Source organism: Pseudochaenichthys georgianus, chromosome 8, assembly GCF_902827115.2.
Source record: "Pseudochaenichthys georgianus chromosome 8, fPseGeo1.2, whole genome shotgun sequence".
In the NCBI taxonomy this organism is placed as follows: Eukaryota; Metazoa; Chordata; class Actinopteri; order Perciformes; family Channichthyidae; genus Pseudochaenichthys; species Pseudochaenichthys georgianus.
The window spans coordinates 21,401,333-21,419,611 of record NC_047510.2 but is presented as its reverse complement, the minus strand read 5'-3'; the positions used below and the strand labels follow the sequence as shown (position 1 = coordinate 21,419,611).

General features: G+C 39.6%; 3 protein-coding genes across 4 annotated transcripts; all 3 read left to right on the top strand.

Moving 5' to 3' along the window:
- The first annotated feature begins 234 nt into the window (after window positions 1-234).
- On the top strand, window positions 235-4,058 carry syngr2a (synaptogyrin 2a). The gene is made up of 4 exons (XM_034089548.2): window positions 235-454; window positions 1,689-1,926; window positions 2,445-2,584; window positions 2,725-4,058. Exons 1-4 carry the CDS (start codon window positions 356-358, stop codon window positions 2,923-2,925), a joined length of 678 nt encoding a protein of 225 aa, XP_033945439.1. The 5' UTR covers window positions 235-355; the 3' UTR covers window positions 2,926-4,058.
- A 1,169-nt stretch (window positions 4,059-5,227) lies between these two features.
- On the top strand, window positions 5,228-13,446 carry cant1a (calcium activated nucleotidase 1a). Of its 2 annotated transcripts, none has more exons than XM_034088812.2 (4): window positions 5,228-5,418; window positions 10,921-11,589; window positions 12,251-12,454; window positions 12,542-13,446. In XM_034088812.2, the coding sequence occupies exons 2-4, from the start codon at window positions 10,944-10,946 to the stop codon at window positions 12,910-12,912; spliced, it is 1,221 nt and encodes a 406-aa protein (XP_033944703.1). In that variant the 5' UTR covers window positions 5,228-5,418; window positions 10,921-10,943; the 3' UTR covers window positions 12,913-13,446. The 2 variants fall into 2 exon arrangements, with proteins under 2 accessions (XP_033944703.1, XP_033944702.1); XM_034088811.2 differs by lacking the exon at window positions 5,228-5,418 and adding an exon at window positions 6,689-6,809.
- A 140-nt stretch (window positions 13,447-13,586) lies between these two features.
- LOC117450825 (galectin-3-binding protein A-like) lies at window positions 13,587-17,578 on the top strand. The gene is made up of 6 exons (XM_034088810.2): window positions 13,587-13,735; window positions 14,523-14,636; window positions 14,849-15,055; window positions 15,455-15,589; window positions 15,934-16,225; window positions 16,372-17,578. The coding sequence occupies exons 2-6, from the start codon at window positions 14,546-14,548 to the stop codon at window positions 17,405-17,407; spliced, it is 1,761 nt and encodes a 586-aa protein (XP_033944701.1). The 5' UTR covers window positions 13,587-13,735; window positions 14,523-14,545; the 3' UTR covers window positions 17,408-17,578.
- Window positions 17,579-18,279: the final 701 nt, after the last annotated feature.

Genomic DNA, 18,279 nt, shown 5'->3' with positions numbered 1-18,279 from the left:
AATAAGAGGCTCTGCAACCTACTTGGCATGTTTTATCTCGAGTACCCTCATTCATCGTCCCATTTGTATATTATAAACTAATTCCCCCTCGAGTTACATAGACACTTTTAAGGTTATTTTTCACCTAATAATTCAAGTTAAAACACCACGAAAATCAAGACCGTAATTGTAACTCCACTCCGAAGCTGCTGTTTACGAGGAGCACTTGAACACATCAGAGCAGGGGCGGTGTTTGAAAAGTTTTCAGGAAGCTGTTCTCACAAAACGAAACTGCCCTAACTTTGACAGGAACACCTTCCAGCTTCCAGCTCGTCTTTTTTTTATCGCTTGAAGGATACTTTTTGTTGGATAAAAAATGCAGAGCAGCGCTTACGGGGCGTCGTTGGCTGGCGGTGCTTTTGATGTAGTACATTTTGTAAAACAGCCTCAAACCATATTGCGATGCCTGAGCTGGGTGAGTGACTCCACGGAAAAGTTAGCATCAAAGTTAGCCAGCTGTCACATCAATGTAACAGATGTGGGCTGCCAAGGTCGACACAATCAAAACAAAATGCTTCGTGTTAGCCTTGCAAGCTGCTAACAGTGGATATGAAGTGGACTTTTTGCTTACATCATAAATAATAGTTAGAGAAAGTAACACAATTGATGATTTTCTGCACCACTTGTTGACATAAGCTAATGTTAGCTAGCATGGCCAGTGCTGTGTCACCACAATAACTGTGTGTTTTCCACGTGATGATGAACGATTTGTGTGCATTTGTGTTGCTTATTCTGCTCTGAAAAGTGGACATGGTTGAGATTAAACCCACAGAGGATGTGGCTCCTTTTTTTCGGGCGTGTTTTTCAGTGTGAGATCATGGATTTAAACAACTTGTACAGTGTCATCTGTTGCCCTGCAGAGTAGTTTTTATATCCGTAAAACTTCATAGGTCGATTAAAATCTTAGCCATGTTGTAATAATACTTTTTATTAACATCACACTCTTTACTACACTTGTGCTTTACAACAAGGCAACAGACAACAAGTCACAACAATGTAAATGCATTACTAAAAATACACTTTATAGAGGTTTTTAAAGAAGATACAGAGTTTGCTGCCCTTGTCTTTTTGAGTAAATAGGCAAATTCAATTTTTCCTGACAGCAAAGGCATTGTCACCCTTGTGTTGACTCTAGATTAGTGCAGACAGAAGAAAATCAGTTAAATATCTCACAGGGGGGTAGGACAGGGGGGTCATAACAGGCAAACAAGGGTCATAAATATCATCAGTAAGATGTTTTTAATTAGTTGAAAAACTGGTACAATGTATGATCAGTACTGTTGACTTTATCAAATATCTTGTTTTGTCTGACAAATAGTCCAATTATATGAGATCTCAACCATTATTAAACATAGAATCTTGAAACAGCGATTATCTAATTTAACTATTACTTATTCACCTAAATGGTTGCTGAACAAGGATCACTCTCAAAATATATGTTACATTTTCTTATGCCATGTTTAATGTTTAAAATAGAATACGCTTCCTTATCTGAACTGGCTTAACATATGTTATATTATAACTTTTGATGGTGAATTCTTTCTTGTAATGGGCGTCATGTGATGAGAGTCACACGGCTGCTTCACTTGAACTTGCATATTTCACCCCCCCCCCCCCCAGCTTTAACCCTGTGTGTTTCTTCTTTGCAGTTATTCTCCATCGTGGTCTTTGCAACCATCACAGCAGAAGGCTACATCAACCAAACAAAGGATCAAGATGCCAAATGCATATTCAATGCGAACGAAAGCGCCTGCAGCTACGGCGTGGGCATCGGAGTCCTGGCCTTCATGGCTTGTGTTGTCTTCCTCATAGTGGACGCCTACTTCCCACAAATAAGCAACGCCAAAGAGAGAAAAGTCATTGTTTTAGGAGATCTGGTCTTCTCAGGTGAGAGTCATGTTTCTCTCTAGACAGCTTGCACACAATACAGGAACCATGCCTAAAAACAGGAAGTGCAGCCTAATTGAGGTTAATTAAGTTTCATATTTCCTCCTAATCCTGACTATTTATTTCTCTGCTTTCATCAGAATCAGAAACAGGTTTATTACCAGGTAGGTTTACACGTACGAGGAATTTGACTTGGTGTCGTCGTGCATACATAAAAGTAAAACAATAATTAAAAACACAGGTAGAGAACTAGAAAAATATTTTAAAAATAGTAAAATATGACAGTATTTACATTGGAATGGAATAAAATATGGAATAAAAATCGGCAGTAATAGACAAAACAAAACAAAAACAGATATCAACATTGATATTGTGTGCATTAATGTAATGCATAGAATCTGCATTGTGGCTGAGGTAAAGTGTCAGTGGGGGGTAGGGGCGGGGCTTGTTTATGAGGCCGGTAGCAGAGGGGAAGGAACTGTTCAGGTTGCGAAAAATCATTTTCATCCTTTTTACAGGGGTTTGGGCGTTCCTATGGTTCATCTGCTTCTGTGTCCTGGCCAACCAGTGGTCTAAAACCCCCGACTCCACTGAGGCTGTTGCTGGGGACGCCGCCAGGGCCATCGTGACCTTCTCCTTCTTCTCCATCATCACCTGGGTGAGCCTTTCATCCCCTCCGAGTGTGACCCGCTTTTGACTGACAACATCCTATAATAACACACCACTCAGCTGGAGGAAAATGTGCCAGAGAGTGTAGTGTAAAAGCTCCCTTTCCTAACTCTTAACTTCTCCCAACAGGGTCTCTTGTGCTTCTTTGCGCTTGAAAGGTATCGCCAAGGCGTCAATGAGTTTGAGCAGGAGTACAGAGACCCAGCCAATGACCAAAGTACTCCATACCCGCCGTCTCCGTACGCCAGCAGCGGCCCCACGGGCTACCAGCAGTCGCCTTTCTCCAACAACCAGGAGCAGCCGGGGGAGTACCAACCTCCAGCCTACTGAAGGACTGAGACTCAAACGCATGAATCAGAACAGGAGAGTTTGCTTTTTAAGTGTGCCACCGGTTTCATTTACAACTCAGACTGTTCTCTGCACTCCCACTTACTTCCCTGCAGAACTTGTTTGCACATGTTTGGGTGCACTGAAGTGTTTTTTTTAGTTAATCTCATTGTTGTAACATGTGTGGTGGGGTTTGTGCCACACAGAGCAGGTGGAACTATAGTACTTTTTTTGATAGGAGAATGTTTTGGCAAGAGAGAGTGATAGTGCGGTTGTTGTCTTCGTACCAAACCAACCACAGTTTTGACAGTGCCCCCTTTTGCTTAGCTTATGAGTGCAAAGTGTCAAAGCAATAATTAGCCAACAGGTTAGGATTTACTCAGTTGCCAGGACATTTGCTTTGCATTCTTTAGATGGACAATATTGTTTTTTAGTTTAATGAATATGTTACTGATTAGAACATATATTTTCTTCATTTACACAAGTTCAACAACAGTAGATTAGTGTAACACTTTTGTACATTTTGATCTTTGACCTCAAAACAAGCCCATGTTACTAAATCAATGGGTGCAATGAAAACTCTGTAACTAGTGTAGTCGTGTTTTTTTCCTTTCTTAAATACCAACCACTGTAAAATGGCTTTTATGCACTGAAAATCACTTCTGTTAGGCAGTTGATTGCTCATTTTTGATCTTAGATTGTTCATTTTATTGTTAATTCTGCCACAATTACTATTTAGTATAAGGGTGTTTTGTTTATATATGAAGGTTGCCAATACATTGAATTTCATCAGCTATCTCTGTAGAAGTGTAATGTGCCTTCCTTGAGTTCACTTACAGTTTAAAAGAAAACCCTTTCACAAATGTTTAGCCAAAATGTGGTTTCAGGAATTCAGTAATGTTTTGCTTATTTGATATATTTATTATCTAATTTAATCTTTTCAATCAGAGAACATGACAATCAGACCATTCTTTTTTTTAATCACTTTTCCTCTTGCTTTTTCTGAACTGCAGTTGTGCCTTTGCATGTGTTGCAGTTTCACTGTTGTGCTCATGGCTTTACAATACTTCCCTGTTAAAGTGCCTTTATACAGAATTCTGTATCACACGCAGAATAAAAAAAGTGTTTGCTTTGAACCTCTGCGTCAGCTCTTAATGTATGTCCTCTTCTTGAGGAAGACCCGGATTCTGTGTAGGACTCTGGTCCTTGGGCAAATATTTGAATAGTGATCGTGTTTGAGAATGTGGAGGAACTGTGGACAGTGTGCAGTGCCTATAACAATGTAAAGAGTAAAATATGTGTTTCAAAAGAAAATGTAAAAACAAAAAAGGTGTATTCTCACATTATATATAACCATATGGTTTTCAAAGTGTAAGGCGGGACTTCAAAAAAGATTCAGAGGAAGATCAGTGATTAGAAATAAAGAAAATACATTTTATTTAAATAAGTAAGCCAAGACACTGTACTGAGATAATATGTGAAGAACCTGAATCAATGTTTCTTATAACACCAAATATTGTCAAACTTTTGTTTAACGATTGGAAAAAAGACGTGTGTCTAAGTTCTTTTTTATGTATTGTGGAAACCAGATAGTTCACATGTTTTTCCGGCATAACTCGGTTAGTGATGGAACAATTTGATAATTGAAACTGTCTCAGTCAAATCCATACAGCTGTAGTATCAGAGGTGGGAAGTAACTAAGTACATTTATTCAAGTAGCATATTTAAGTACAATTTTGAGATACTTGTACTTTACTTGAGTATTTCAATGTTATGCTACTTTGTACTCCACTACAATTTAGAGGTACACTGTGTAGTCCACTACATTAATTTAATATACCTTTAGTTACTTTACAGATTTGCATACATTATGTGAAATAATCAACACTTTAATAAGACTTTAGTTACACCTGGAGTAAATTCACAATCTACCCTGCAGTATACAAAGTAATTAAAACTACCAGCTTTGATAACACTTTAATGCATCAATAATAATAATAATAATCAAAACATAGATTATATATTATTGTGAATTGGACCAATCTGCATAATGAGTGCTTTTACTTTTGGTACTTTTGATGCTCATACTTTTCTACTTTTACTTGAGTAACATTTTGAATGCAGGACTTTTAATTTAAACGGAGTACTCCTACACTCTGGTACGTCTAATTTCACTCAAGTACAAGATATGAGTACTTCTCCCACCTCTGTGTAGTATGTCCATTTGCACACATTTTATTTTCAAAGGATTAAGTTGACGACGCGTACTACTCAAATTTCCAACAGCACGTGAAGCCACCGCTTGACAAACCCTCTTCCACCCACCGCGCGCATGCAGTGCACGCTGTCGTCGTCATCAGTGCATACAGGAAGTAATGAACGGCTGTCGGATAAACGGGACACGGAGGAAAAGGCAGCAGAGGAAAAAAGATTTAGAATAATGACATCTGAGCTACAACCACCGGCGGACTGCGAGCTGAACATCTAACACCCGCGGTGAGTAGAAGACATGAGGACAGTGGGGGGTTATCTGAACGCAGCCATTTGTGATGGCATCTGTGTTAACCTCTGCGCTGCTGGCAGGACAGGGTCATGAGCTGATAACTAACAAACACACACACAGAGATAATAAGTTGCTGTGTGAGGGAGACAACCTGCTGCATCCCTTAACAACATAACTCTACTAACAAACTGTTGATCTTTTATTTAGACTACTTTGCACCTAGGCTCCCTGGTGTCTCAACCAAATAAGAAATACTTTAAATACGACTATTGTGGTTACCTGTATTATCCAGATACTTCTGAATGTATAAATGCAACATAAAATCAACTTGTTACCCTAATGCACATCTGTTAGGGGGCGCCTTGACATCCAGAAGATTGGGAATCTGCCCTACAGCAATAAGTGAACTTTTATGGGCCTCACATATTCTCTCTGTGTCCTTGATCTGTTCCCTTTGAAGCCCACCTCCCCAGATGTCATCCTTTTGGGCAGCACACAGCAGAGATACTCACATTTTTACATCAAAGAACCACCTGTACTTGTGCATACTGTGACAGCTCTTCTGTATTTTAAATTATATGTCATGCTATTGTGCAAAATGACTATGAGAACAACTTTGATAAGCTCAGACATGTTCAAAAATGTATACTTAAATAGAGCTGAAACATTATTTTATTAATCAATACATTGATCAAAATAAGATTAACTGGCATCCCTTTTGATAATCATTTACTTTAAAACATTTTAACAATAACTGCAACTAATTGTTTTCATTATCCTATAAATGTAGCCAAAATAATCTGAAAATATTGGGATGGTTTCACAATCATTGAAAAGCAACCAAGTCATCTTTCTAGCTCTATTTTCAAGCAAAAATGGCCCCAAAAACGTCCAACTGCTACTATATCCTTAGGTGTTTGCACTGTCACTGCTGATGAAGTCGCCAGGTTCTTCTCATTTATCCAGTTGGACGGCTTCCTCAGAACAAACAGTGTGGCAACATCTCTTAGTTGATTAATTTCGAATGTGTCATGTTGTGTATTTTGTCACATCTCCTAACCCCACATGTTGTATTGCGGCCTTCCTTTAACTGTGCAACATTCAGTTAAGAAAGGTTTTTCTAACCTCTGGTACCTAGCCCTTTGTCGGCTACGATGAATGATAACTTCATGTATTGTGTTGGCGCCCTGAAAGGTTTGCCCCTTTGGACTGGAGCATAATCCAGGTCTAGTTAAAGTCCACCAGCATCGTAACAATCCTTAGTCATGGTTGAACTGCAAATAATCAGTGATCAGAAAGATTACAAGACGGGAGGTCTGCTTTAAGGAGAGAGAAGTCATCCTAATGACTCAGGGTCGGCTTTCAAGCAGCAGGAGACGGAGGGGTAAGCCTTTAATTAATTTGTTTCAGTCAAGGTTATTTCTGGGAGAATTTCAGATAGGATAGTTTCTTGCCTCAGAGTGCGAGGCCTGATGTCGCTGCTATAATGGGCTGCTGTTTGGCTCGGGAGGCCCCTTATGAAAGGGTCTTTCACCTCCAGTGCTCCTTTCGAAGAAACGCAACCATTTTTAGGCCACAGGAGTGCAAAGCTCCTGAGGTCGAGTTAAGAGGACCCTGGAATTTGTTTGGGATTAATTACACACATTCTATATTTTACTATTCCTGGTGGGGACCCCCGAGACACTGGTCTGTTGGGAGTTTAAGCAAATATCAGTGTATGAAATATAGTTTGCTCTACCTCTGTAATGTCACAAAATGTATTTTATCCACGTTCAGGTGTAAACCTAAGTATCAGCACTACTTCTCAACTTAAAGTTTTATCAAATAAAGAAAGAAAACTAAGCAGCTCTACTTCAATTTACTATTATTTGAAAATGTTTATCTTTGGATTGATTCTTCTTCATTGATCAACTAATCACAGACAGCATGAAAATAGTCCCTTAGATCTTCCTGGATCATTCATCTCTACTCTCTACGCTTTGCCACTCAAAGATGTATTATATGTAATGTAAAACAAACTAGAAAAATCACATTTTCTTAATATGTATTTGTGTCTTAAGTTATTGCTTGTCAAAATGGTTAGTAAATAACGTTTTAAGTGCTTGGGAAAGTGGTATGTGTGACATCTGCTGGCTTATTGTGTAAATCCTGATTTACCTGTCCACAGCCGCTTCCCTTTTATATTCACTGAGGCTCCTCCCATTCTCCACGTTAACACATTCCCCAAGTGGCCAGTGGCCACCTGATATTAACATAAACGGTGCTGCTTCCTGCTTCTTGTGTAATGTTTAACCCGGCATACAATCATTTGTGTGAGCTGTCACCAGATATATAATTTATCTTACCAGAGTTTAAAATATAGATCTGAAGGATTTCTCTGGAACTAAGGATTTGTTTGGAAAACGAGCAAAGGATTCTTCTTATGGAAAGTATGTGAGTAGAGTCGATTAGATTGATGAATCGTGTAAATGTCTCGTTGTAGGCTCAGCCAGAGGTGAGGTATGAAAAATAATGTTTGGTCTTCAGATCTATTATTAGTATGTTTTCTTTAGTCACTGATGATTTGTTACAACTGTGGAAAATAGTTTTACAGATATCTATTTTCTTTTTGCTCATGTAGGTATCATACAATTTTATTTTATTCAACCTTTGTTTAACCAGATAAAAAGCATTGAGATAAAAATCTCATTTACAATGCTGACCTGGCCAAGAGGCAGCAAGGTTACACATAACATTGCAAGAGCAGCTGGTGGTAAGGACCTCAGACAACTTCAATTTAAAAGAGGCTATTGGGACAAAACAGAAGCCTCAAATTATAATATTATAAAATTATAATAAGGGGAAATATGAAGGGTATTTGAAGCTTGTTATACAAATGGGTTATTGGGCTTTTTTCTTATCAACTTAGATTTGTTAGAAATTATTTTAAACTTCAATTGACTGAATTTATTTTAAAAGTGGACCTATTAACACATGAATACTACCAAGTAGGGATGCCAGCCATTATTCGATTATTCGAATATTCGTTACAGTCTCCATAATCGAATATTATTTTTAAAAATCGATTTTATTTATATATTTTTTTATTATTTATGTATTTTTTTTTTTCTGGCTTAGTTTCAACCAAAATATATATAAATATATATATGCTAATAATAGTAATAGTATTAATAATTGTAAATGGTCATTGGTCACACCACCAGTTTGTTTTACTGTAGACTTGGAGGAAGCCTGCATGAAAACAAACGGAATTCCTTTTGTCTGGGTTTTTTTTTTTCTCTCTCCCGCGGGGGGGGTCGAATAATCGATTATTATTCGCCAGGGCTGCCGAATAATCGATTTTGATCATGGTCAGTTTCTGGCAACCCTACTACCAAGTAATATATGTTTAAGAAGTACAAGACAAGCACAAGTTTCATGTGTTGGTCATATTCCATTATACTTTTACAATCTGCTGAGGGCCGATTCAAAATGGCTCGCGGGCCGCATTTGGCCCCCGGGTTGTAGTTTGGACACCCCTGAATTAGATTGAGCCCTTGGGTTTGGTTTAGGTATTTCATTCAAGAGCAAGGCAGGTTTAACAAGTATTTCCTAACTACTGCAACTGTAGCTTTATATCCAGTGGTACACATACAGCTGAAGTTACTTGCTCCTGATAAAATATTATCCTGGGTAACCTGAATTGTGACCAAGGCCAAGCACCAGGCAATTCAAGGTGCTTTACAAAAATTCAGACAAAAGTATTTAAAAACAGTAAAAGATAATAAAAGAAACGTAAACAAAATTAAAGACATTAAGAAAATGGCATTTAAAATCAGTCATTAAAAACAAAAGCTAATAAAATAAACATTAAAAGATAAAAGTTACAGTGCAGTCTAAGATATGAATAGTTCAATTATTTTGGTTCTTGATTTTTAATTTATTCACAGAACCTCCCTTTGGAAATCCGAACATTTCCGTCCCGATTGTTAATTTAGACTGATTGTTTTCACCATGTTATGCTCGCATGACATCCACATTTAAGTGTTACCTGAACACCCCGTGTTACCAAAACACTATTTATTTATTTTTTCACCCGTCGGTGATGTGATACTTGTTCCTCAGTACAAATCACCCAAAAACTGATCGTAAACCCTGGCTACGATGGATATCCCAAATATCCTACTTTCGAGCAGTCCCTCATAAATGTCATGGAGAAATTAATTACGTTTAAATTTAAAACATTAAAAGAAAAGATACATGGATAAAAGTTACAGTGCAGTCTATGTCTATGCAGATATGAATAGTTCAATTAAAAGCAGTGACAAAAAGAAAAGTCTTCAGCCTGGATTTAAAAGACACCACTTTACCAGTGTTGTATAATAACCATATTAACCAATTCAATTTTCAAAGAATAAAAACATTCTTCCTTTACAAATTTAAAATGTAATTCATAAGCAACAAACACACCAATGCCCAATGTAATCCAGTCCTACACAGCCCTACTAGTGTACTATATGACCAGTAGTTTTGGTTGCACAATGTTAGCCAATGTTGGATGGATATGTCTAAGTTTACTGTCTTTATGACTATTCTCCACTGTTGCTATTGCTATTTTATGTTTCACCATTATTTGGGATATGAGTGGCCTCTGTTCAGAAAATGTAACGAGTCTCTCTTTGAGATAAAGGGGAATTGAAAGTTCAACCATATTCTTCTTCAGTGATTACAAGGAAAGCACATCATTTAAACAGAGAAACACACACACACATCTTATGTAATTGCTGTGTTTTGTGCTTTTGCTGTCGCTAAGTGGCCAAAACAATCAGTTATTGCAGGTTTGAGTATGACATTGCAAAACCATTGAGTAAAGTTGAAGAAAGGGAAGAAGATGAATCACAGCTGAGCCGATGTTGTAAAAAGTATCGTAAGGTCACAGTTACCACTACAGTGTGGCCTTAGGTTGAGGGTCAGATGGAGGTCAGTCCAAAGCAGTTCAGCCTCACAGCTACTATCTTATTTACATTAGAGGAATACAGGAATGTTAACACTTGTAACACAATTTATCAAACTGTTTCTAAAAACAGTACGATAAAAAAACATTCTCAAAACAGTATTGGTGTTTTTTATTTTGTATGTTTTAAACAAACATTTCCATTACAAAAATAGGAGATCATCATTTTTGTTGTACTCTTGGCCATAATACAACTAATTATATTTAGCAAATATGTCCAAGCATTACTTTAGATGTTGTGTCTATGTTCATGGCTTCAAGAAAAGGAATCCTGGTGACCCCTCTGACTTGGTGACACACACGCACGCACGCACGCACACACGCACACACACACACACACACACACACACACACACACACACACACACACACACACACACACACACACACACACAGTCAATCAATAAATAAGTGAACACAGATGAGGCCCTATCTTTTTATTTTTGCTGTCCTGCTTTGTGTTGTACAAGTGGACTTACATTCTCTCTGTATTTTCCTTCAGGTCGATCCAGGCCTCCGTCCCCCATGCCTGCTCCCCCAGGCTTCACACGACTGGAGCAGGATGAGCCTATGAACCCGCTGCGTATCTCTGTCGGAGGCCTCCCTATGTTGGCGTCCATGGCCAACACCACTGACCCTCGTTTCCGCCTTAAGTGGCGGCCCATCGTGGCGGTGGCGTTCTCCCTGGGCCTGCTCCTGCTGCTCTTCATGCACCTTAGCGCGGGCTTGCCATCCCGGTCCTACGACTCCCACAGTTGGAAGAGCGGTCACAGTGACACGCAGCAGTCCAATGTCGGTTACAATGACACCTACCCTCTCAGTCCGCCTGAGCACACGCCGCAGGGCACTCGCTACCGCATTGGGGTCATTGCCGACCTAGACACAAGCTCTCGTAGTGACAAGAAGCTGACTTGGTTCAGCTACATGCGGCGGGGACATCTGTTGGTGTCCCAAAGTGGCGACAAGGTAGCAGTTGAGTGGGATACGGACAAGGTGGTGCTGGAGAGCCACCTGTCGGAGAAAGGGCGCGGCATGGAGCTGTCCGAGCTGGTAGTGTTCAACGGGAAGCTCTACAGCGTCGACGACAGGACGGGGGTCGTCTACCGCATTGACGGTGACAATATCGTGCCGTGGGTCATCTTACCTGACGGCGATGGCAGCGTTGCCAAAGGTCAGCATTACCCTCCTCTGATGCTGTCAAACGATATTTTACATTACTATTTCCATTTCATGCTTTTTTATAATTCAACTCCACTTCAGCAAGACTAAGTCGCTACTTTTTACCCCACTGCATTTTTGTCAAGGCTCTTCAATTAGTAGTTGTGAATAGCCAGATATTTTCAGAGGATTTCATTTGAACAGCTCTCTGTAGCCCAAAGAGGTAAACTAATCCATTATTGCACAAAACTTAAGCAATAATTGAGTAAAATCATCTCACGATTCCTCAGATTTATGTGTTGACCCTCTGAAGGGGCGAGAGACCTAGTTTGGATACCACTTTACTAGCACCACCTCAACCAGCTACAATGGCAAAAAGGCTACAATGTCTTACTACTCCAACAATATGTATATTATTTATATTATTAACACTGAACCCTAACAGCAGCTGCTTTTTCCGGATATTAAGAGCTTTCATTTGTACTTAAAGTATATTATATTACATTACATTATATTGCATTTAGCTGACGCTTTTATCCAAAGCCACTTACAATAAGTATATATTCCACTGGTTTTTATTTTGTGCTTTACCTTAACAATGATCTTGAATGCCGGGCTTTTGTTAATCGAGTGTTTCTATGTTTAATTGCTACTTGTTTTATTTCTCCTGAAAGGGTTCAAAGCGGAGTGGCTGGCGGTGAAGGACAAGCACCTGTACGTCGGTGGTCTGGGGAAAGAGTGGACCACCACTGAAGGCGTGTTTGTCAATAACAACCCAGAGTGGGTGAAAGTAGTGGGCTTCAGAGGGGACGTACAACATGAGAACTGGGTTCCCAAGTACCAATCTCTGAAGTCTGCTGCAGGGATAGAGCCTCCAGGTGAGGATGTCAATCAGATCTCACTCTCTATTCCTTTGTGTATTTGTCTTTGTTGACACTATACTGTATATCTCTAAATCTTCACAGGGTATCTCATCCACGAGTCAGCGGCGTGGAGCGACACCCTGCAGCGCTGGTTCTTCCTCCCTCGCCGCGCCAGCAAGGAGCGCTACGAGGAGACGGCAGACGAGCGCCGCGCCTCGAACCTCGCTCTCAGCTGCTCGCCAGATTTCAAAGACATCATTGTGAGTCGGGTGGGTCCGCTCAACCCCAGTCACGGATTTTCCTCCTTCAAGTTTGTCCCGAATACCGACGACCAGATCATTGTCGCTCTCAAGTCAGAGGAAGACGCGGGAAAGGTTGCCACGTACATCATGGCCTTCACGCTTGACGGACGCATCCTTCTACCCGAAACCAAGATCGGGGATGTAAAATATGAGGGGGTGGAGTTCATATAGACTGAGATACCTGCCACTGCACTGTTCTATTTTGTTTACAATCCAGTCACTGTTGACGTTACTGTACTTGTCGGTCCTGGTTGAGGCACAACTCCAACCTTAAAGGAGCGTCTTCAGTACAAACAGACAAACTATGGGCTGAGATTGTAAAATATGGTTTTGGGTTTTGAGAAATTGCCAATCAACACAAAAAATGCCAGCATGTCTTGAGATGGATCATCTTTTTCCCAAGACAAATGTGGTTCATCAACAGTACTGTAGCCTTCTTATAATGAATGTACAAAATATCAATTTATTAGACCCTGATTTATTTTCCATGCACATAATGTACACTCTCAAAGGGTCGACGGTGTTTGCCCTTTGTTCCATGTTAAATATCATTGTGTACACACCCGTCATGTTATTTCCAATGAAATAACTAAAGGCCTGCTTTTATGCTTCATGAACCTCAACATGATTTGAAGGACGTTTTGTTGAAAAATGAATTATGTAATGTTTTTGTTGGGATGACTTGAGTAAAAACCTTGATTCTTATTTTCTGAGTCTAGTTTTAGTTACACGTGTGGGCTTGATCAAACAAATCAGTCCCACAAGAAGTTAGACATTGTTCTCAAACAAGTTGAAACTGGTCCAAAAACTGTTATGCAATGCAACAGCCCAGACTGTCTGCTTTAATGTGAAACGATACTTTGGGAACACAGCGGGAAAGGAGAAGTGAAACCTGTTTTTGGCAGGACTTAAAAAGAAGTGAAATTGGTGTAACAGACGCCAGACGAGAGAAGCACATTTTGGGACAACATCACTTCATAACGAGGGACAAAAGGTAAATAAGTCTATTATATTCAGAATCAGAATACCTTTATTCCTCGCTCGAGGTGAAATGTACAATAGTTACAGCAAAGAGCCAAAGACAACTTAATTAAAAGAGTTACCAATTTTTTCTAGTAAAGTTGGACATTTTCATTTGTGATGCACACATTTTAAGTAAGTTAAAAGTGGGGGGCGGGGTACAGGTGCTATTTTCACTCTTTGAACAGTAAATAGATTGATAGGAGAGAGTGGGGTAAGTTGAGCCACTTTTTAGTTATGCTGTCCTCTAAGCAAGGAGAAATGACACATAGTAAAAATGAAAACACACCTATAATTCAGGATGTCTCCTATCAATGGCAATGATAATAATAATATTTGATCAAGGGCAGTGAAAATATTACTTCTTTAAAAAAAAAAAAGTCTTGTGGCTCAACTTGCCCCAGTGTAGGGGTAAGTTGATCCAGGTCAGGGGGTACATTGAACCACTGTTCAAACCTGGGCATACCTGTTCAAACCTGTTTACTTACCAGACCACAAAGAGTATCTCTCTTTCACAGGCAATGAGAAATGGGTGGAACTTGCATAATTTATGTTCACTTGATTACAACTATAAGGCGTTGCCTGGTTACAGGGGGTGGTTCAATTTACCTACTGGCTCAATTTACCCCCTTCTCCCCTATACACAAAAAACGACACTACAGTTTCACTCTTGGAGCTTTGGGTTAAGGGTTATTAAGTTAAAATCTTAAATTGTGAAGTACAGTAGAGCATATTTATTTGACTGTCATCCTCTATGTCAGAGTCCCACACTGGCGGTTTGAAAATGCTCGCACATCGAAACGGGTTCAGTCTGTGGCTTCTGCTGCTTCTCTGTGTCTCTGGAAGTGCAATGAGATTGAGAATGTTCGGTGACGGTGAGTATATGAACTTAGTTTATAGCTCCTTTGTGTAAAAACTATTTAAATGCTTTTACTTTTGCCTGGAAACATACTTTATTAGTTTTAAATGCAGAACTGTAAACTGTTTAACATCATTAGAAATATATTTGGTGCCCTTCACCCTCAACACAGACTGTAGGTCATCCACATTTTTGTATAGCCTCTCTGCCTCGGTTAATATTCTACAGAAAGCAGGAGAAATCCCGCGCCACGGGAGGGTGATGTGAGGCTGTTTGGAGGCGTTGTCTCGGAGGGCCGTGTGGAAATCTACCATGATGGGAAATGGGGAACGGTGTGTGACGACGGCTGGGACATGGCTGAGGCCCAAGTGGTGTGTCGTCAGCTCCACTTCCCCGGAGCTAACGCTGTTGTCTTTGGGAAAAACTATGGAAAAGGTGACCTCTACTTCCTGTTATCCGCCACCAGAGGGCGGTGAAGTGATTGTAATGAGTGGGGAGATGTGATACCACCACACATTCAGAACATGTCACTTACAGCTCTGGAAAAAATGAAGAAACCACTGCAGCATTATCACATTTATCAGTTTATCTGGTTTTACTATTTATAGGTATGTGTTTGAGTAAAATGTTGTTGTTTTTTATTCTATAAACTACTGACAACATTTCTCTGTGTTGGAATTCAAAAGACACTGGAATGGAATGGCTACATAATGGCTTATGTAGAGATTGAGATTTCAGAAACATTTGTAGTGGTCTATTAATTTTTATCAGAGCTGTATAATTTGTTACTGTTAGACTAATTAACAATGTATTTCCTTTCATTTTACTTCATAGTGTCTGGACCTATTTGGCTTGATGACTTGTCATGTCAAGGCACAGAGAGCTATCTGTCAAAATGTGCTTTCACAAGCTGGGGAGTAACTGACTGCTCCCACAAAGAGGATGTTGGAGTTATTTGTGAAACAAGCAGTATGTATCTAAACTCTATCAAATGTGCATGCAGTAAAATGTTTTTGGATAGTCCACTTGAAAATAGTTAATAGAGTATTTTTATTTTTAAATGTAGCAGCGTTATTAGTTGAGATTAAACAATTCTGCATTGCTTTGTTTAACAGATTATCTATAGAGTATAGGTTGAGTGACTAGATCAAGTATATGTAGCAACCTTTTTTCCAAACACAGATATTCAGATAAAAATCAGGTGCTGGACAAAATAATATGTAAGAGACAGGAAAAGTATAGTCTGCAAACTTGATCAAAGTTTCTCAAGTGTTACTTTATTAAATATTCATTCCAGTTATTTGTGGTTCCAGACTCAAACCTGACGAAAAGTGATTCTCTTCACTCGCTGGACCACAGCATCAGTCTCTCTGATGAGCGCGGCGAAATCTTTGACAGCAGTAACGGCTGTGACTTCCTGATCTTAGTCCAGAGTGCTTCTGAAAACGTACAGGACGACGGGACCCAGGAGGTGGTTGAGACACCGATATGTGCACACAAACATATACTTTCACAATTCCCGCTCTTCAATGCTTCGGAGGGGATCAATAACATCACGGTGAAAGTCAGCCAGTCTTGCCAACCTCATGTCACCACCTTCATCAGGTATGCTGAAATTACTATGGCTTGTATTGATTCAAGATACAAAACTCATATTGATATCACTAATTTGTTTTGTCAGCATGTAACAAAAAGCACAATGAACGGAATACATCTTTAATAGTCTATTAACTATTCTACAATCTCTATAGGTACATTTACACCCGCAAGGCGGATATTGCCTTCTCCTCCATGCAGTGCCTCCACTGGTTAGCTTACACGTTTGGGGTAGAGGAGCTGATGGAGGACACAGGTCGGCTGTTCTCTAAAATCCTACCAGAGGATGCCTCGTTCCAAACCCAGGTGTCCCTTTACAAATATGCACTGGAGACTGGGGACTTTGTCCTGGAGGAGAACTGTCTTCAGTATCTGGCCTGGAACTATCAAAATCTGACCATGTCCCCTGCTTGGACACACATCTCCATTCAGCTCCTTGGATCCCTTCTGCTCCGCTCAGACTTGGTGGTGCCAGATGAATACGTTCTACTTCAAACTGTGGAGAGCTGGATCGAAGAGAAGGGCAACTCGACCCCTTTGGACACCCAGCATGACCTGTTGAGTCGCATTCGTTTCCCTATGATCCCCGCTGAAGCACTGTATGACCTGGAGTTCAACTCTTCTCTCTACAGTTCTCATAAGAATTTGTATCAGGAAAACCTCTTGGAAGCATACCAGTTTAATATGCTGCTCTTCAGTAATCTCAAGTCCAACCCAAAGTTCAGCACAGCAAATGATCATTACCAGACAAGGATCTACACCGCTAAGCCCTGGAGCACTGTAATAACTGCTGCAATAACTCCATTGATGACTAGGTATAACAATTATTACCAATACAATCAAATCCAAACCCAGCTTAACGTACCTATCCACAACAGCCTGATCTTCAAGAACAACCGGATCAGTTGGGGGGTTAATATCTTGAGAAACCAACAAGAATGTTCAAACCAAGGCTTGAGTTGCAGCTCATTCCCTGTGGCAAGGCTGTATCCCCAAGAACACCCCCAGAACCAACACATCCTGTTTCGTAACCGGCTGCTGCTGATATGCCAAGGCAAGTACATCTGTCAGATTCAGGACTTCAAGGACAATATGGCTTACATCAGTGTGAATGAGACCCAGGGTCTCACCTTTCCCTGTCCTGATGCCCAGTTCTCCTACCACTTTGTAGTGAGACCAGGGTATGTCTGATCCAAGGCTGATCAATTTGTCATATTTTTCTTCAATATAGAATAATGAAGCTACGAATACTGTGATTTTTCACAATTACTCTCTGTTGATTATATACACTTAGCTGTGCTTTATTTCAAGTATCCTTTCCTGATTGTTTTGTAAATGGCAAATAAATAAAGTGATCTCTCAGTTGGGTGTGTCTGCACTTTGTTTTTCAGAAAAGCAAGGGAAAATATAAATCCTAACAGGAGGAGTTTATCCAGATGTGAGACACAATAAATGACACATTTTAATATAAATGTTAAATAAAATCAGCAGCCAATTACCTACCTTAGCAGATATATGGAAAACGGGGGGAAAAAGCTCACCTGGCTTTTACCAATGATGACAAATTTGAGACTAGAAGTTTCCTGGAGTCTCAAATAGCAACTGTTCCCAACCAAAACATATATACATCTGCCCCATAACTCCCCAAATTATGAAATTGTTTATTTTACGTTGAATGTTCAACGTACCTCTTTCCTGTTTCCAGTCTTTGTAGCCTTATGTGATTAATATTTCATGATTTGATTTCTATTTGGGATTTAAAATAATTTGTTTTCATTCATAACAATCACCAATTAAAAATTCAATTAGATTTAGTAATAAATGTTGGTGCTAATTTCATGACCTACTGCACTCTCTTGATTTGTTCTATTTGGAGAATTTGTATCTACTGATTAAAAAAAGATAAACATAGACATTTTTAAAATACATATCTTTCAAATGGTTGTACCTTGCTGAAACAAGGTAAATCTGGTTATCCTCAGTAAAAAAATAAAATCATATAAAACATTTAAAGGGGACCTATCATGCAAAATGCACCTTTGTACGTCTTTTATCAACACATC